This window comes from Scleropages formosus, chromosome 12 (assembly GCF_900964775.1).
Source record: "Scleropages formosus chromosome 12, fSclFor1.1, whole genome shotgun sequence".
In the NCBI taxonomy this organism is placed as follows: Eukaryota; Metazoa; Chordata; class Actinopteri; order Osteoglossiformes; family Osteoglossidae; genus Scleropages; species Scleropages formosus.
The window spans coordinates 10542800-10563946 of NC_041817.1; the positions used below are offsets into that span (position 1 = coordinate 10542800).

The 21147-nt window shown below is 43.3% G+C and overlaps 1 protein-coding gene across 4 annotated transcripts in view; it reads right to left on the minus strand.

Moving 5' to 3' along the window:
• Positions 1-20755, minus strand: part of tcf7l1b (transcription factor 7 like 1b) — a 45539-nt gene extending 24784 nt beyond the window's left edge. For 2 of the 4 annotated variants that reach the window (XM_018744086.2, XM_018744088.2), the window contains exons 1-3: positions 19658-20755; positions 19409-19481; positions 19146-19273 (exon numbers count right to left, since the gene is read on the minus strand). In XM_018744086.2, the coding sequence (XP_018599602.1) occupies positions 19146-19273; positions 19409-19481; positions 19658-19843 (387 nt within the window). In that variant the 5' untranslated portion in view covers positions 19844-20755. The remainder of the gene's footprint in view (positions 1-19145; positions 19274-19408; positions 19482-19657) is intronic. The other 2 variants (XM_018744089.2, XM_018744087.2) reach the window with 1 other exon arrangement.
• Positions 20756-21147: the final 392 nt, after the last annotated feature.

The following is a 21147-nucleotide window of genomic DNA, read 5'->3' on the forward strand; positions in this document are numbered from 1 at the left end:
AACGTGTAAGCTCCCCATACTACAACACAGACCAATAGAAGACAGAAACAAACAAATATGATAGTGGGGAGCTCGCTGAGCTCTCAAACAATGAATGTTGATTTGCTATCTGAATCAATGCTTCACATGAGAACAGGCCAGGTACAGATCATTAACCAATTGCAGTGATACAACAGCACTGCATCACCAGCCCACGCCAAGTTCTGGCTGTGCATGACTTAGACAAAGCCATATTTTACTCAACAGCCATAATAATGTCTATTGCAGCCACTTTGTATTAAATACTTTACATTAATACTGTTCAAATTACTAACCAAATAAATAAAACTGTGAATATCCTAAACCAGCAACCTTAATCCCTTCATCTTTTTTTATGACTGCAAACATAATACGGTGCAAAAAGCGTGAGCCGGTCCACACCTTTGTGTTCCTGCAGCCATTCAGCACGCAGAGCAAGCACACCACAGAAAACACCATTATGAGCACGGTGTTGTGTTGCAGATAAACACTGAACAGCTATGTTTAAACAGGTATGCCTTCACACAAAGGCCTCAATCCCAGGCTGAGTGGGAGAGCTCACAGGTTACACACTCACACGTTACATTTACACAGCCCTATCTCCAGCTATGACACTTACATCCTGCTAATGGGCACCACATTGTAAGTGTCCATTAGTACACAAATGCATGAAGTTAAACGGGAGTGACAGGGTCACCCCTTCAGCTTGCTTGGCGTCCATTCTGACCTTGGAGCTCCCCCTACACTCTCATTCAGACACTTGGGAAGAAAAAAAAAAGAGGGGGAGAGGGGTCAAAGGTCAGTCATCTAGAGTGCACTGTTTCCATGGCAACACGGCCTATTTAGGCCAAGCACATAGGCCTCTTCACATGTACACAAAAGAATTATTAGCACAAAACAGAGAGAGGGAGATGGAGTAAGGCCGAAGTGGGGGGAGAAGGGCTGCACACAGGAGATGGTGTCAGGGAGAAGCCTTCAGAAAACACTCCAAGGCAATAAACCAACAGGTTACATGTGATGTCATGAATAGTCCATTTAAGTCCTGTATCAGGAGAGTAAATGTCAAACACTGTACTGCAGGCTCCATGCCTAAGTAAATAGTTCTTATAAATTACTTCAATTGCTCAACAAAGAGTCACCCACAACATACAGCACATGTCTAAAGTCACACATCTCCTGCTGCCTTTTGAAGGCAATCCAAAGCATATTTCTGTGCAGCATGACTTCAACGTCTGAAATAGTCATGTCTGTTGAGAATGATGACCATTTCTGTGGGAGGAAATGTAATACTAGTGGCATTACAACACTACTGAAAAACCTGTCCTTAAAAAGATCTGTTTTAAATTTATTGCAAGACACTAACAAATGATGGCAAAAATTGATCTTGCTCTTCCTTTTTTGAAGATCTATTAATTTAACTGTTCGATTCATATGTTAAAAATAGACATTTAAAACTGTTTGCTCTAAACCTACTCGCAAATATTCTATTCTTTCAGTCTTATTTCTGTACCCATTATATTCTTACTGTAGAGTGCTTCCATGAGCTGCTTTTAAAGGCACTATAAAGTAAAGGTTACTACTGTCATCGCTCGCAATTTAATTTTTCCATATGGAACCATCTGCACAACTGGATTGTTGCCGTCACTTTGCTGAATGTGTACTCCCAGATACCAGTGTAAAGAAAAGAGTACTACAGGAGCACCAATACAGCAGAATAAGTTCACCTTTTCATTAAATATAAACATACATTATTCAAGTCCTACAAGAACAAAGAATAAGCAAGCTATTGTATCACAGGACACAACCGTGGGTCAAACAAAACTGTACATAATGAGAACCACAAGTAAATAATCAGGCATCTGGCAAAGAGGCAAACTTTCCCATATTAAGAGATGACAGACTGCTTAAGTTAATTAAGAGTTAGTTACGCGGTTTTCAGTCCATGGGTATCTGGTTACAAGTCTGATAGTCAGCTCTGGTCGCCTGGTGGGTGGGGGGTGGTTAAAGTGCAAACCAACATGAGCAACACCAACCTAACCCTAATCCATGTATCTTTCAGGTATCAGTGCAGCTAAAGACATGTTTGTCAATACTCTATTGGCTTCTGCAAAGTTTGTGCAGTTACCAGTCTATACACACTCTGCGTAGAGGAAGCCTCGCTCATTTTGAAATTCATAGCCATTTGGCTTTAAACCTCTTGGTAATTAATTCCAGAGCCTGTGGTTCTCAGTGAACTGGTTGGCTGGATGTGAGGCATAAACTTCAACAGATGACTAAAATTAAGGAGGAGCGGCCCATTTAGAGAGCTGCCGCCGACACATCCTCAGCACAGCGAAAGAGTGCCACAACCCACAATACTGGTGCTTCCTCCAGGGCGGAGAGGGCACAGCTCACATACAACAATCAGGCCAAATAAAGGCGAAAATGAGCTACCTATAAAATCCAGAGTGCGAGCAGTAAAGCATTCTGTGAACAGCAGCACATTTTCTATCGGACGGCAAGCAATGTTGCGACGAAGGGTGCCCAAGGCTAGGAAAAGTCGAGTATTGCCATCACTAAACAAGCTAAACACTCCAATAATGGCTTAAATAAACACAGGGGTCATAAACAGAAATAAACTCGCACAAAAACTAAAATAAATACTGATTTCATTGCAACTTTACAGTGTGAGGTATAAGGCTGCCAGCTTCTCAATCACAGCCAACACAAGACACTCACAGGGGGACAAAGTTTTATTCTTACTCTTTTAATCAAGGGGGGGGTTGACTGCAGCAGGAGGGCTTGAAACCTGTAAGAAAAAAGTAATCTCAATAATATGAGAAAAAAAAAAAAATAGCAGCGGGGAGTGGGTGGGGCAAGAGAGTCAGGGAGAGTAAAAGGTTTGAATTGAACACATTTGTTTCTGCTCTCACATACCACCAGTCTTGTGAAAACAGAGGAGCGATTGTGTTCTTGTGGGAAGGGGGGGGGGGCAATCTTCAACACCACCCTTTGCCCCACCACGCACACACACACACAGAGAGCTCTCCAGCCCCCCACCTCCACACACAGCTGCCCACAGATGCCTCTTGCTGAGAAGACCAACCGGCCAGTCCTTCACTGGTCTCTGCTCAGTTTTACACCGCAAAACTGAATGTGTGCTTCTCCAGCATGGTAAAGCCTTCTCTACCCTTCAACCCCTCTAGAGCAACAAACAGTACACAGCATTAAATCCCTACTAACCACTGCCCAGCCAGCTCTTCAAACATGCCTCTCAGGTCCTCAAAAGGATGTCCACGATTCGTTTCCACATCATGTCGGCAAATCTACATGTTAGCTCAACAAAACCAGCTGAGTTGACAGTTACAAGCTGAAGCAGACAGCAAGCAATACTGCAGACTTCTCACAGAGGACTCAGCCAAGTGTCAGGCAACAAATCAAATGTTTTTTGACCGAAAAAGTGCACTGGGATGACAAGCCTGAAGTTCTAAGCAGTGAAATTGCCTCAGTCTGGAGTATAAGTACATAAGAAATTCAATGCAAAGGAATGGTGGGGGCCCCCCTGAAGAGTAAACAAAAACCAGAGCACACAAAATGCAACCTCTCCGCCCTCCCCCATCCTGTCACTGGCCTTTGGAAGGGAGGTTGAGCAAATCAACAGGGGGGTCAGGGGGTCCCCTACCTCTTCAAGGTTCACTACGTAGCCTGAGTGTAAAACAATGAGGCTGAAGAAACATATGCGGAGCGCCCCCTCCCTTGGTGGATGGAGACATGCAGGAACACCCCCTCGGATGTGGTCTCCAAGGGGAGGGAGGGGTCGGAGCAATCTGACCCAGATGATGACTATTGAAACCTGAAGACCAAGCAAGAGAGTCCATGTAGCTTATGTCATGTTCATGTGTAATGATGTGGCATCAAATTAGATGAACAGCCAATTGAATTGGAAGAAATGCTAAGTTAAAAAAAAAAAAGAATAATAATAAAACCAAAAAATATTCCTGTTGGCAGCATCTAGCAGCACACTTCGAACAGTTACTGGGAACTCTACGACTGAAAACACAGATGTCAAATGCAGCTCAGCTTCTACTTCTGATAAGGAGGTGGTGTGTGGTGTGTTAATGAGCAAACCAAAAACAGTAGAGTTCCACAAGGCCATAAAGCCAAAAGTTTGGTCACACAGTGTGAAATAAGCAAACTGGATAATGGGGACAAAGAACATCCAAGAAGACAGAAAAACCATGACAGCAACACACAGGCATAAATACACAAAGGGCTCGCAGCAAACCGCTATCCTACTCCCATTTGTGTACGGGGGGTGGAAAGAGTACCACACACTCCGCATACTGGAACAGAAAAAGTTGTGTGAGGGAAGCGAGGTGGGGGAAGACAGGGTGGTGGTGACACGGGTGGGGGCTATACAGCCAGATATCAGATTCCCAAGGATTGAGTTTATAGGAGGCCCCAACAAATTATACAGTGAGAGCTGAGGAATGCAGAGGAGGGGAAGAGGGCCGTCAGGAACAGAACCCGCTCGCAGCCATGAAGGCGACACAAACTACTTTCAGAGCATCTCTACAACTTGGCCTGTTCACTCGCCTCCTTCCTGCTGCTCCAAGGTGTGCTCCACAAAGTGAAAGAAAGGAGTTAGAAAACATGCACACACCACATGCCTTTGGGAAACAAGTTTCCTTCAAATGTAGTGTCGTTGCTCCTGCAAACAATTAGCAATAGCCAGTGTGTGTGTGTGTGTGTGTGTGTGTGCGCGCACGCGTGTGTGTGCGTGTATGTGTGTGTGTAGGAGGAGGAGGAGAGAAAGGGAGAGCAGAGCTTGGTGCACAATTACAGCAGGGATTTATGGCCTGAGAAACAATTTATAAATCACAGCGCTGGGGCTAATGCGATCCAGATTGCGCTCTACGCAGCTGCAATTGGGACTCCGTGAAACGGCATAATAAACCAGACTGCAGGGGAAAAACCCAAATAAGCTGCTTTTCTACGATGTTGAAACTGTGGGTGGGGACTAAATGAGTGGGGGTTTTGGCCAGAGAGAATCTGGAGGTGTTTGGGGGAAAATAACGCTGCGGCCCATTTCATACAGGTGTGCAGATCAACAAGTGGAAAGCCTGGTATTTAACACCTTTGTATAAGGGGTGTTTTGGGTATGAGGTGTGTTACCATATTAAAAATGTCTTTCTTTTAACAAGGGCACCAGCACACAAGTTCCCGAAAAATATTTCTAACGTAAAAAACCAAACTGGAAAAGATAAGCACACTTTGTACCAAATTAAAGTTCCCAAAATTTCTGCACACATTCATAGCTGCAAACGCTGGCAATGATCGACGTGTCAAAACATTCAAAAGGCTGTTTTCTCCCAAATCATTCTCATGTAAAGCAACAACCCATCTTCAGAAGCAGCGGCTACTCTGAAGACACCAGCGCAAATCCTACAACTGTTCCAGCAGCACATGGCTTCTTGTCACTTCTTTTCCAGGTACTCGCAAGTGCCAGGCTAAAGATGAATGAATGAATGAATGAATGAAAGATTTTCATCACATTTCTAAATAACTTGCACAACCCTGCTGCGGGCAGTTAACCAAGGGCCTGGTAGCGTGGATGGGACAGTTTTCACGTAGTTTTGTCGGTGGCCTCAACCACTGAGACTTCTGGAGAGCTTTTCAGGGATATGGAAAGGGTCCACGGATGTGGGGATCACCCAGCAGCCTCCAGGAATCTGAGCTTTGGTGCTCGCTCAGCCAACCGGCACAGAGCCCTCACCCCTGAACCTTCACCCTAGGGGTAAACAAAGCTTTGAGTGACATCTGAAACTGGACACCATAGCTGGACAGAATGTCCGCGTGGAATAACTGACCAATTAACTTGTAACGAGGCTTATTACTTTAACTCTTCCAGAAAGAACGGCCTTGAAACTGAACTAAAAGAAAGAAGAAAGCCACTAATTTTGGGTCAAAGTCTCATTAATCCTTTTTATTGGCCAACACCTCAGCATTATCCTAAGGCACACAAAAATTTCAGCTCATGAATTACTTTATCCGATTGACAGCAAGCCCTGCAGTAATTACCTACAAGAGAGTGGGGCTCGCTGAAAGCGAGCACTAATACATGTTAAACAAGGGCTTTTACTAAGCCCCAGATAATGTGAGTAATAATGCTGCGGGGAAAGGGAGATATGGAGGAAAAATGCTAAAGAACACACGCAAATGCAAAAATAAATATCTCAAGTCAGTTCAGGCATCAGCACATTAATACTTGTTGGTAAAGAAATGTGAACACACTTGCTGAGGACACGCAACTCCTGGCTGCCTAAATTAATCCGGCCTTGTGACCAGCGGCAGCGGTCTAGGGAGCAGAAGTGAGGGATGGGACCGAAAACAAAAACAGGAGCAGGAGGATGGCGAGTGTGTGGCCGTCTGCACAAGGACTAACCCGCGATAGGATTTAAATAAGGCCAGGCAGGAGAAAGGGCGAAAGCACTCCGGAGCTCAGCTGGGCGACTCTAAGCCATTACCCCCAGGCTCTTTGTCCCGCCTTTCAGGAGAGTCTGAGCAAGTGAAAGACCCTATTCATCGGCAACGTTCCCCTGCCAACGCATCCATACAGGCCTGGTCAACTCAGCCCAAAAGCCGCTATAGAGCCTGCCCGTTTCACACGAGAACCAGGCCTGCCCCCCAGCCTGCTTCAGGGGTTTCCAATGGCCAGCCCCCCCCCCCTGCCCCCCACCCCACGGAAAAGCCCAACAAAGGCCCTCCAAAGCCAACTGTGTATCACACAAACTTGATTAGATCAATCTTTTTAAAAGTTTCAAAATTGTTTTTTCCCTCCTCCTTTTCCAGAGTTTTACATGGCAGCTCCTTGTATTGTGTCACTCCTTTAAGAAGGGCAGTGTAACACCCGTCTTCTCAGAAAGAAGAAGGAGGAAGGGAAGAAAAAAAAAAAAAAAAAAAAAAAAAACACATTTGCTCCATCCATTGGGCTTGGATGAGGGATTATCCCAACTCGCCACTGACAGGTATGGAATTCACCATCCGTCAATATGCATCTGCCTTCCCCTCCGGCGGCCCCCTCCATTTCTCCCCATTTCATCCCTGCAGCGCAGATGACACAGAACCAGAGGCCATGAGCAAATGAGACACTGGGTGAAACACAAGCGAAATGCAAACTGAACTGCCATACACACACGGTAGTAAACGCACATTCAGTTTCGCAGAGTCTTTCACTGCATTACTTCTAAACACCAATCTGTAGATCCTAAGCATGCAGGTATCCAACAAACCAGGTATACCATTAGAAAACTTTAACCAGGTGGTTGTCACTCTGGAACTTAGCTAAGACACCTCACTGAAAACTCATGATGTAGAACATAAGTTTTAAATTTGACTGTGTCAACTTGTTCTTCCACAAGTGGCAAGTTCCACACATGTACAGGAAATGTATTAATATGCATTAAGAACTCATGTCTTGACAGGAGAACCATTAACTAGAAAGTATCCTCACCATCTGAAAACAAAAGACATGGAGAAAAAGATATGCTACAGCAGGTACTCAATACCTGACGGGCCACAGGGTATGATGGTTTTCGTTGCAGCTGAGACGCTTTCATTTTGCTTAGACTGAACTTTGAATTAATGACAAAACCAAAAATTAAATTAAGCAGACAATTGCTATAAATGTAAAACTGTTGCCAAGAACATTTTTTTAAAAAAGCTCTAGATTAGAAGTCACAATAATAAATTGTATGAATCATTTACATTTATTCATTCAGCAGATGCTTTTCTCCAAAGTGATGTGCATCTCAGAGAAAAATACAATGAATGCATTACATCAATAGACGAACAATCAGTTGAGTAAAAATGACTACTGAACAGGACACAGGATAAATATAGTAAACTTCAAAACAAATTTAGATTCAATAAGTGTGTGATAAATAGAAAAATTATTTAAAAACATGATTCACCACAATTAAAAATAGTGAATTTTCCGGTCAACATGATTTCAGCTGTACAACTGACTGAACATCAGTTCAGTCAAAGCAAAAAACGCTTAAGAGCTTAGCTCGGAGTTCCCAACTCTGCATACATTTCAGCCGACCAAGATGGGAAGGTAGAGAGTCTTACATGAAGTTATACAGTGGGAAAAAAATAATTTCCACCAGTGTCAAATTGGGTTGTTTTGATCTTCATGAAATCTCACTTTCCAAGAATTCTTGGGACCTAATGGTTAAGGATACTTAACTTGAAGTATGATAGATGTTGGATCGCCAATCGTAACGTGTATCTGCAGGATTTCAGAACAACTTCTGAGTCAATAACTGCAGCAGCCTTTTCTCACTGGAAAAAATTAAGTCATGTCCCTGTTCAAAAGGTCATTTAAAGTAATTCTTAAGTGTTCAGAAGCAGATTCTTAGGTGATGTCATTGAAATCAATGAGGGCCAGTTAAATCACACAGAGCCTTACTTATGTAAGCAAAACCCAGGTCAGGGTTGACCAACAGTGAGCAGTTTGCACAGATTTTTTCCCCTCCAAAAGCTTCTTTACCTGCACCATTTCCAATAGCTTTTTAAAATAGATCCATCTTCACAAAAGAGTGTCTACCGATACATCTGCCAAATGCTGGCTCTTGCAAAGTAAATCCATCAGTACATTTAATAGACTTGTTTGACGCTTGCCTCAGCAACTGATTAGTAACAGCAGTTTACTACCTCTCTGCAATGTTTTTCAAGATACTCAGTTAACATGCTAAGAGTCAGTTAAGTAAATTCTTGACGCACGAATTGGAGTGATAAGTAAATGTGGGCCAACTTGTCCAGACTCAATGAGGTCCGTAGGATTTTGCACAAGCCAACATACTAAATAAACAGAATAAAGCACAAAGAATAAAACTGTTAACCAACTTCTTTTTCAGACAAAGTCAACAGCAGCTAATCATTGAACTGAATAATTACAAGATAGTGACTATATCAAACCTCGATAGTTTAAATGTCACCTTACAAGGTCTTCTTTACTAAACTACTTACATCAAAAAATGTTTTGCTTTTCTATTTCATGTATTCATTCATTCGTTCACTTGCATTTCTTAAGTAATTCAAGTAAAGTACCTTTCTCAAAAGTTCCAGTGTCAGTAGCACATCCGGGGATTTAAAAATACCAGCCAAGTCAAATACCTCAACTGTGATGCCACCAGCTGCAGAATGTGGATTTAACCCAAAGAGCCCTTGTGCAGCAGGGGCCTCTGCTTAACGTGATGGCATGCAGGGTTCACTGGGACATTTGGGGGAGACGTGTATGACGGGACATCACGAAAATCCATTCGGCTGGAGGGAGTCGCACTGATTTACAGGCCATACAAGAACAGCAGCTGCTCAGTCTGCGTCGACTAACCCTTGTCCTGGGAGGGAAGGCATGGATTTACGAATTTTGTGAGAGTCAGAAAATCTTTTTGGCAGGCCTCACCCAGATGGTATAATATTTAATCTTTTGGAAAATTAACTGATCTGAATGCACGAAAATATGCAAACATCCAGCTCATTTCAGAGAGCTTATCTTAAAAAGGATCTGAAGAACACAGTGTACAGATGTTTATGTTGACCATGCAGAGCACTGCAGAGCAGCAGATCCAAGTCCTCTTATGTATGTCTATGATGCATCTGGTATGAATTGACCATGTCCCATAGTTTTTTGCATGACCTACTGAAAAGACGGTATATTTGTACTGCACAAATAGGGCTGCGCACTGGTGTGGGGGAGTGAAGATGCGAGTTTAGATGAAGAACCAGCAGAACCCAAAAGTCTGGAAGCTAGCCACCCTGGAATAAGGGAGCAAGAGAGAGAGAGGTCTATACATCCACAAGCTTGCAACCCCCGACCAAAAAAAAAAAAAAAAAAAAAACTAACACCATCTCCCTACTATAGCCCCAGGAAGCTGGGACTGCGAGGTCTTAACTGAAAACAGCTGTTGAGAATTCCAGACTGATGAAACTTTAGTTTCTCCCTCTCCTGTGCACCCCTCACAATCATGTTTTATTAGCATGGAGTGAAGCACTGAAGCATTTTGTGTGTGTCTTAACTGAGTTGTTGGATTTTAAAATGTAAGAGAAGTGCAGCAGCTAGGGGAGGTGTGAAAGCAGCCCCCCCCCCAAGTCACATGGCAGTGTTTGCCCCCCTGGTGCATGCCCCTCTAACCTGGCGGGACCAAAGAATATCTCGTATCTGCGCAACCGTGAAAGCTTATACGCATTTAACGTCCTTAAAAAATAAATTGAATAATAGCTTGTATTTACATCCAAATCTTTGAAGTGGATCTCTTTTTAAAATAAATCTAAGTCTCAGGTCAGTGCTGAGATCAAGGAGATCTGCGGACCTCCTTGAAGGGGTTACTGAAACATGCTTCTAAAGGACACACAGTTATGGCTGTGTTTTCATGATTAAGGAGGGAAAAAAAACTTCAACATACAGCATACATTATAAAAATTAAAATAGATTGATATGCAAATTAAATCAGCTTGAGTTCGGCCAGACTGTTTTCAGTATCACACACTTACAATAACTTGTCTTCGGGGGGGGGGACACTGAAAACTCATGCCATAGATAGTGAGTACACATCTTAACTGGAAACTGTCAGTTTACTGCCCTTTACTGATGTTAGCTATTCCTGTGGTAAAGTCAGAAAAGGACTATCTACAAGCAAAATTGTCAAATAAAGACATGTCTTACAAAACACTTGGGACATTAGTATTTGTGTCCCTCAAGAGGAGGAGTGGTATTTTCCACCAATCCCAACGTCAAACACGGTATATTTTCACTTCAACTCGACAACAATCTTCTTTCTTTCCCTAAAGAATGGATCGAAAAGTAGACATTTCAGTTTATGTGACAGAGCTGCACTGGATATATGGACTCTTTCAACATTAGCAACCCCACCCAGAAACTTCTGTTGCCCAAGCTTAAAGTGATGGATGGTCTTTGGGTGTGAAAAGCAATGGAGGATTAAACACAGCCCTTCCTTGGCATTTATAAAGTCATTCTGAGTTCTGCTATAGCTGATACTGGCAGATAATGCTAACTATGTTAATCTTTCCTTGAGCCAGACGAGGAACTCTGACCCTTTCTGGAAAGAGCTAAGCTGGGTTTCCACATCGAGCACCCTTAGTATCTCATTGCGCGCATCACACAGAAAAAAAAAATAAAAAAAAAAAAATAAAAAAAATCTGCAGTAGCTCCATCCCATCCCACTGATTCCCAAACACATGTAGTCAACTGCTGAAGTATACAGAGAATAACTTTAAAAAAAACACACACATATCCTCATCTTCAAATGGATTTGCTGAAGTCACAGTACACGGCCGGAGTGTGTTTATCTGAAGGGTGGGGGGGAGCGGCTGTTCCTTCCTAAAAGGGTGTCGAGATGCTCCTGATGGGCCCAGATCTGGAGAAGTCAGCGAGCGCTATAAACAGAATCGCTAATGGCAAGCGTGCGGGTAGGCTAGCGGGAGGCATAAACGCCAGCGCCTGCTGTCCACGGAGACCAAATGGGGGAGCTTGTGTGGGTGGGGAGAAGGTAGAGTGCGGGGGGTAGGGATCAAGACTGGCACTGTTTCACACACTTTCAACACACATTAAATACAGTGGTACTTTAAAACACAGCAAAGCGCCGAAATGGGTACTGAACCACCACTTGCCGTTGCACCCGCACAAGCTGTCACTGGGACGCTGCCGAACACTTACCCTTTCTTTTGACCACAACTGGACAACAGAATCACACAAAGTCTACTGCAAACCAAGTATGCAACAAGGCTAAATGTTAAATTTTAAGACAACTAATGGATCATTTGTATAATGAAATTAATGGGTCCTGAACAGATATGATCAGCAGTGCTGCTGAGGCAGTCAGCCATGGCTGAGTTGGAGAAGGAAGTTTCCAACATTTGCAAACAATGAGCTAATGCTTAATAGACATGAAAAACAGTAGGATAAAGAATTCTGCAGGAACTACAAAGTGCCAACTGGCCTATTAAACAGTGCACTACACATTTCTGTAAGAGAACAACAACATTGTAAGTGTAAATGTACACGTACAGACATCTGTAAACACCGATATGCACAGATGCGCATTAACATATTCCAATTGTTTGTATCGCTCAGTCCCTCCTCTTCTTGGTGAAGACCTAACACAAAAACTTTTCATTCCTTCAAGATGTTGATAATTGTGAGAATTCAGTAAAGCCTAAGCTAGAAATAAAGTATTTAACATCTATAATTTTTATTGTTGCCATTAACTTTTTGCTTAGCAGACAGTTTCAACCAAAGCATCATTTGAGCATTACATGGGGCTTAAACTAACAACCTTCAGGTTATACGTCATGTCCTTAACTGCTACAGAACCTATTGTTCTGAGACTAGTCACACTTGTAGGTTCGTGACACTTTGTAGAAAAAAAAGGCAGAGGTGAAAAGCACTTAGATATTTCATATGACAAACCTGAGATATTTATTTCATATCAGAGACAAAGGACATACTGTTTTGCAGTGGATAGCTGCATTCTTACCACACCTTTCTCCTAGTCCTTATTTCATCTCAGCTGCAAGTTCTGTGTTTGACAATACTTCCCTTTATTTCCCAGACTGTTCTCCCACTGTTTTTCCATATTACTCCTGAATTACACAGAGTATGACTTATCACAACTTATCATTTTACACGGACGACATTTATAGGCGATTAAAAAAAAGTGGTGCTGCTAAATCAACTTTGATTAGTTGCACAACGTTTTAAAAAAAAAAAAAACTTTCTACAACACATTAAACCTGCTTAAAAATATAAGGTCTGTTTACACTAGCATTTGGGAAAACATTTAACTCGCTAACTTTCAGGTTTCCTTTGCCGTCTCACACTGGAGCTATGTTGCCGGAGTGAAAAACCTGGACAATGTCCCCTCTGTGAGAAGGGGGGAGGTCTCTAGTTTCCCTTCCTCACTCCTTTTTGGCTGCCCACCCCACCCCCATCTCCAGCTCCAACTGCTGAGTGTGTGGAAAAGGTCCTGCCTGTTGACAAGGCCGCTCTCCTGTGCGCTGTTTGTTTATGCAAGGAGAGGCCCTATTACGCTGCGAAACAATACCACTGTTTACTTTTCATTGTCTCTGAAGCCTTAAAATACCAAAAGCAGCAGAAAAGAAAGTCGAGAAAAGAAAAGGCGTTGGACAGACATGTATGACGATCCGACATGCTCAAACAGAGTTGTTGCGTGCACTCCTCATGCCTCTACAGTGCTCCCCTGACATCCTTACCGGCAGGATAGAGCATCTAGTGCGGACTCTGGGGAGAGGCCTCCTTGTATGAGTACCTGTTGACAGCAGCATTTGTGTCCCTCACCTGGGTTCACTTCAGCTACTGTCTTACTGCTTTTCATGCTCTATTGACAGTGTGCCATTTTCTCACTCAATTCCACTTCACTGGGGTGGATTTCCATTTAAATGCTTAGTATTTGAACGGCCACACTGTGCAGCTTTGTAGGATCCATCCCCACCCCGGCAACTTCCAAATACCAGCCTGTCACATCTCAAACAAGTCGAAGCTTCTGACATTTTCTGATTTTCTTCACAGACCAAGCTTAAGTCTTCTACCTAGTGACAGCAGCCTTACAAGAACACCCGAAAAGAAAGCTCCTCACAATGTCTAGATCTTTTTTGAGAACGACCCTGAGGGAGACAGAGACCAACTTCAGCAAAGAGCAACCCATGGGGGGGGGGGAGTTTGAAACAATACATAGAATTATGATAATTTATTTGGCTTCCATGGAAATAGCACCAATGATTACAGTCCTACAGGGCCTTGTCTTCCATTAGCACACCTCTGACAGGATGTGTGTTCTGGTTTGCTTACTCCACACTGCACAAACAAATGGGCTTCGATGGTATGCTTCGCGAAGAAGCCCTACTCACCAAGGCTGGGTGAGTTCACTGGACATAACAGTGTGGAAACTGACAGTTTACAGTAAACGGCAACAGTGTTTTCCTTTCCCACAATCAGCAGCAGGTGACAGCTATGGAGGGAATATGATGCTGAACCTTAGAGAAAACTTTGGTAATGCACAAACTACTGAAGAAATAGTTTTGTTTGTTAATGGGGGGATGTGTGCAAAGTAACACTGAAGGTAAATTTACTACAACTTAAGAGCATTTTTTCCAGTACAAGTAACACTCCTGTGTACCTCGGAGGGCAGAATCTTAATCATACAGATTACTCTGATGGGTATCAAACAGAACCCATGATACCACTCGTCTGTTTTTTAGCACAGGCAACGAAAGGTTGATTTTATCAACAAAAGTGACCCCAAGACACCAAATAATCGCTGTAGGGAGCAAAATGCTATCTTTCACTGACAGTCACATGCTAAGGTTACATAAAGATTACAGAGCCATGCTCTTAAGCTGAAACTGTTGTCTTTGTGTAGGGGGTGCGGTGGCGCAGTGGGTTGGACCATGGTGCTGGTTTCTGGTGGGTCTGGGGTTCGAGTCCTGCTTGGGGTGCCTTGCGACGGACTGGCGTCCCGTCCTGGGTGTGTCCCCTCCCCCTCCGGCCTTACGCCCTGTGTTACCGGGTAGGCTCCGGTTCCCCGCGACCCCGTATGGGACAAGCGGTTCTGAAAATGTGTGTGTGTGTGTGTGTTGTCTTTGTATGTGCACACACACATTCCCAAGTATCTTTCCGAACACTGGAAATTTCTGAATTTTTGCTTTCTCCATAGCCAAAAAAAACTGACGTCATCACGCTCGGCAAATGGTCTTCATACAGCACTATTTGAATGAAGTTTAAAAAACAGATCCACAGTACATTTACTTCAAGATTGTGTTTACATTTCTAATTTAGAGAACCGTACTGTAAACATTTCTTGTTTTGGTTTTGCAATATGAATGTTTGTTTTCCTTCTGTTCAAGAGGTGCTTTCAAAAAAAACTATACAATAAAATATTAAATATATATATCCTTGCTATTGTATACTGAGGAAGACAAGGTTTATTATGTCTTCCTTTGTTTTCCTCCCAACGGAGATGTGAATTTAGGGTCTTTAAAAACATTCACCTATTCCAATCTGTGCCCTGTGTTTTTCAATCAAAACTGAAATGTTTGCAAAATAATTTTACTGTTCACTGCATATTTTAGCCATTAAATCAAATAAAAAAATAAAAAGTTATTTTGCCTTAATGCCAACTGTACTAGTCTGTGCTTCGCACTGCCACCTTAGCCCAGTCCCCAGTCACTTCCTACTTGCCTGCGCCACGGATTAAATGGCACTGGACTGAAAGACCACCAAACCTGATCCGGTCACTGCCTTGCTCAGCCACCACTCCACATCATGTGATCACCTCAAAGCTAGAGAAACCTCACTCAACATTCCCAGGAACAAAATAATGTCAAAAAGCTGAATGTAACTTTCTTTTTAAGACATGCTAATAAAAACTTGTCAGAACAATCAGGACAGCGAGATAAAAGTTTTCCAAAAATACAGTGCATTGAAACTAAAGAACATCCAAATCTAAACCCTGTTTAGACAGAATCTAACCTTCTGAAGATCTTCCACCTGAAGTCAGTGTGAATAAGTATTTTCACCCAGCCTGTCAGAAGGACACATTAGGCCCCTGCAGTTTATGACTAGTTATTCTGTAAAAAACCAAAGTCTGCTACCCAGCCACTATCCTGTTATTGCTTTCCGAATGGCTACTACAGTTGACCAGCTGACATGAGAGCCAGGAGGACATTTCTGGAGATGCCACCCATTCCATCGCTACCACTAGTTATGCCTAGGAAAAATCTTTACTCCTTTAGGCTGAACGATTTAATGCAAGCATCCACTAAACAACAACACTGCTGCTATTCAGATTCAATCATTTTCTTAGTCTAATTTCCCTTCTTGCACTCCTTTTGCTCCCCCTTTCCATTCCAGTGGAACACAAACAATGCTTGTTCTTCTCTCTGCCCTGTTATGCAGAGGGTCACTGAGGAACACCGTGGGATCATGACAGAGTTCACTGAAATGTTACTTCCTTTACCAAGACAGAAAATCTCTACTTCTGCAATTGAATATCATGTTTTCCATTAGGCAGTATGAAAAAGTGCCCAGTTTAAATTTTCTTGAAGATGTACAAGTTACTGAAAATAGCAAGACAATCTGTAACTCAGATTAGCAATTTGCAGGAATAATAACGGAGTTGGATAACCTTGACCTTACAAAATATTTACACAGTATGTTCAACGCAAGCCAAAATGGTTCCTTTCAAAGTCCATTTTCAATTCCTATGAATTATCACGGCAACTGTGTGCCCAAGCAAAGAAATGACAATACAGTACAAGCAGTACTAGTCAACCAATTTAGCAATACAGCCTTGACATATGAAGCACAGAACAAACTATAAATCAAAAATAAATATGCTTTTGAAATTGACTTATTTAATTTATATATCATTTCATGACAAGGAAGCATGATATCCAGCAATGCAAAAGTTGTCCGCACAAAAAGACTGTATCCAACAAAAGAAGCTGAGAGAGAGAGGCATTGAATCAGCAGCGCCAAACAAAAAGTAAAATCTGAAAGAAACTTATCTGTAGATCACAATTAAACTTTTCAAGTTTATTTATAAAAAATTTAAAAAAAAAAAAAAAAAAAATCACCCTTTCAAGATAACAGCATAACATACCAGAGAACAAAACTTGAGACAGGACTGCAAATGCATGCATACTTTCTCTCAAGGAATTAGTGCACTTATTGGCTATCTTCATAAATCTCCCATAACTTATAGGAACAAAAGAGGGATCCCTTCACTGGTGTACACCTTGCATGTACAGAGTAGCCATTAAGTTAATGAGCCCCAGTGGGGACCTCCAATGAAGCCATCATTTGCCTGCTTAGAATAACAATGACAGACTAACGCCTCCCTAATTGAATGGAGGGGGGGGTGCAAGGGAAGAAGACTTGGTTTGGGACACTGGAAAGAGACAGAAAAAGTATTGAGGTAGGGGGTGGGAGGTCATTCTGGTCTCATTTGCTTTTCAGTCTAACGCTTGGCTGGTTCCAATCAAATCACTGGCTTTTTGGGTGGAAAAAGGGTGGTTTGAAAGATGGAATGGACTTAAACAATATAACTCCATTAGCTAATATTGCAAAGAAGCTCCACTCTGACATGAAAATCACCATTCTTGATGTATGATAAAAAGTAGTTAGGCATTTTAATAACACCCCCAACACACAAAGTGATATAAAGTAGCATTTGAAATTTTCATCTTCACTCCTTATCCACTTTCTTTTTCAAAAAAGACCCTGCAAAAAGTTGAAAGCCAAATTTTGGCTTTACTGAAGAAACAAAACACAAACATTACTGTACAGAATCGGGATGTGCAGCAGACTGGAAGAGAACACGGGGGAGCTAACGGAACATAAACCACTACAATTATCTGTGTTCCTATACTTTCTATTAATTTAGACAAAGCATTGACGACACTAAATTAAGGTGCATTATATGTGCATTGCTGCAAATGATTCAGTTAGTAAAATTAAATATTGGTCATAGCTGACAGTAATTTGCTTATTTGTTGAAGTTACCCTTCAAGTGACTTCTCCATGTGATTTCTGTAAGTTATAAAACAACAGAATAAAAACACTGAGTAAAATCCATCAAGCAGATGCAACAGCAGACAACAACTATGGATCTCCATATCCAGAGGACAGCCGTAAAAAACTAAAAACATTACAACTTACCAACATCAAATAACACATTATTTAAAAATATTATTTTTCCATTACTTTGCGGAAGCATTTCATAAGCAAAAAAATCTAAACTATGGATAATTTAGATGTATGAAAGCATTAAAAGTAGCTCACATACATTTCACCAAACAGTACCACAGAAGACATCCCATTTGAACTGATGTACATGTAAATTAAGATTAATATGAAAAGTTGATGAACAACAGTTTAAGAAGGACAACAGCCAGAAAAAGCTGCCTTGCCACCACTCCTCTCTGAGGACCTTCACCCAATCCGCTGTGCCAACAGGCCTTTGCCTTACACGCACAGCACAGTACTTCCAGAGCTGGTCGTTACACAATCTCAGATTTAACTGTGCCACTAAGTTCCCATTGAAATATTAAATATTTTAACTGCTGGAGTCAACAGCCCATCTGTGTTCTTTCATTTCTCCTGTTTCACTCATGAAAAATAAGAGGAAACTTTTCTTTGCCCGGTTAGCTACTTACAATACTGACATAAATTTTGTACAGCACCAAGCCAATTTAAAAGAGGCCATAATATTTATAGAAAAGTCTAAATGCAAAAGCCGTGAATAGAGGCTACGGAAGCGCAAGGAAAGGCCAGCACATCCCTGTCCGAGCATCTCTCCGGCCTGAGCGTCGGCCCGTTATATTCCAGTTCCCCCGACAGACTGTGTACTCAGGACAGCAGCTTCAACCTCCCGGTTCCAGCAACAATAACTGTAAAAATACTTGTTTGTAAATAAACAGCCTTCAGAAAGAGAAACATGGCATTAGAATATGAGTGTAATACATGTGCTACAGGCAGAGCACAGTCATACATCCAGGACCTGCACGAATGACTCCTCTCAAAAATGGCACTAAAGCTATTTCATAGTAATAATATCAATAAACGGGCTTAACTGCACCTCCTTGTCCTTTACTCGGTGTAAGTACAGTGGCGTTTTGCATTCAGCATCACGGTTAACTTAGTTAGTAACGCAAAACTTTGCCCCCCAGGTAATGGGGGGGGGGGGGAGTAGGTAGTTTGTTCGTCGACATTTTACAGCTGCTGAGTGGAAAGACGCACCATCCCTGCTTAGGCATAACTGGAAGCAGTGAATAAAAAAATAAATAAATAATAAGAAGATTAATAATAATAATAGCGCTGTCTCAAAGCGTGGGGGGGGGGGGACCGGGAACAAAAGAGCGACTCGCTCCTCGAGAGGCCACTTAAAGGAACATGGCGCTGCGCTGCCAGTGTCCTCGCGCGCGCGTCCCGCACACCTGTGACAGCGCGCGCCGCTGCTGACCATAAAAGCCCATCGCGGTGTTGACAAAGCAGTCCATATGCAGGGAGAAGTGCGGGGGGGAGGAGTGCGAGGGACGGGACTCACGGTGCGAGCGCTCGGGGACAGGGAGCCGTTGGAGAGGTACGGGCTCGTGAGCTCCGGGATCATCAGGAACGGGTAGCCGGGATAATGCGGACTCTTGAAAAAGCCTCCATCTTGCTGTCTTCGTAACGCTGAGGAAAGGATGGGGTGGAAGACACAACAATGTGGAAGTGAGGGAAGAAACTTTGTATAATAGTAGTAGTAATAGTAATAGTAAAAGTAAAGGAGAGGGAACTTTGAGCAGCCGAGTGAAAATCAATATTTACCTTCGCTGAAGTAATCTCTCGTTTTCTCGAAACTTTCAGAGTCCGGTCGGGGCTGAGGGCGCCTTTCAGCCTGCTGACACGCAGGGACGGGAACAGGGACGTTAAACAGCATGAACTACAGGCACGGAAAGTTTGAGGACACTCTAATATTATATAAGTTATAAGCAAGTCGTCTGGCGCGGGAAAGTCAATGAATGCGAGCGCGCGACATACTTAGTTTGTCACAAGTTGTGCACAACTTATTCGTACCTCGGAGTCCGACGAGCTGCTGTTGTTCTCGGACTCGTTCACCAGAGATGACTTCACATCGTCCAGGTCCCTCTCGGCCGACACGTTTTCCGAGATCTTCTCCTCCTGCTCGCCCTCGTCCTTGAAGGAGATCATCTCGTCGTTGGCGCCCAGGTCATCTCCGCCGCCGCCGTTAAGTTGTGGCATTTTTGCAAGTAAACACTCGACCTCCCCCCCCCCCTTCACACACGCACAGTTCGACGCACAAGATGTGGCGTTTTGTACGATCCACTGAGCTCAGCTGCTGGTGGTGTGTGTGGGTTTTTTTTTTTTTTTTTAAAAATAAAACACTCGACTCGTAGTCCTTATAACACTAGTAGACGCGCTATACACACAATCCAAAAACTTTACCGCGGTTCACCAACTCCCAGTGCTTCAGATCTTCCCTTTAAAACTCAGAATAAAAGCCATCCCCGTTCGTTCCCATCTTTAGAACAACTTTTCAATAATCCAGTGGATAACGAGAACGCGAGAGGAAATCGGCCGTTGCGGGACTGACGAGTCCAACTGCACGACGCTGCGTTACTGCTCGAGCGTGACCCGCACGTACACTTGGCGCGAGCGTCGACGCTCCGCGCGGCTCTCGAGACGGCGGTCGGAGGTAGACGCGTGCGGAGACACACCAGTCCGTGTACATTCACCCGTTAAGATCCATGTGTGCGTGCGCAAGCTGGAGCCCGCAGGCTGAGATCCCTCTCAAAAAGTTGTGCACGGCGTGGCGGCTGCGCTCGTGGAATAAACACGCACGCGCGCGGGCGCGCAGTGTTCACATCACAAAGTTTCAGCGATGAAGTTTCCTCCGGGCTTCCTTTTCCTTCACACGCTGCACTTCTCTGCTGCAAGATCACCTACGTCGGTGTCTTCGTTTCCAAAGCGTTTCTTCAGCTGTGTATGTCCGGGAAGAACTCTCTCTAAGCGGATTTTATGTGTGGCTTTGTTGTTGTTGTTTGTTTTTTCCCTTTCTTTTTTTCTTTTTTTTTTTTCGCTATCAGAAGCAGTTCGTGTCGCAGCGCATCGGTGCCCGGAGAGCTGCGCCGAGACGGTGGGGTGTGTATGTGTATGTGTATGTGTGTGCGCGCGGGTCTGAAGGGAAGAAAGAGGGTCGCCGAGAATGCAGAGGAGGAGTCTGAGCTGAAAACCGACACGGGCTTCACCACCGACCGCCGAGCTGCTTAAAGCAACAGCCTGGACGAGACTCCCTGCTGACACTGGCGCGCGCGCGCGCACACTGTCACAGACTCACGCGCTCACACACACACACACACACACACACACACACACACACACACACAATCATTCGCACAATCGCGCGCTCGCTCGAGGGACAGGTAAGTAATACAACCCGCGAACGTTTCGCTGTAACAACAGCAGTATTTAATCATATTGTGTATTATCCTTTATTTATCATATGTGACCCATTTGTGCAAGACGCACTGTTAGATGATCGACTT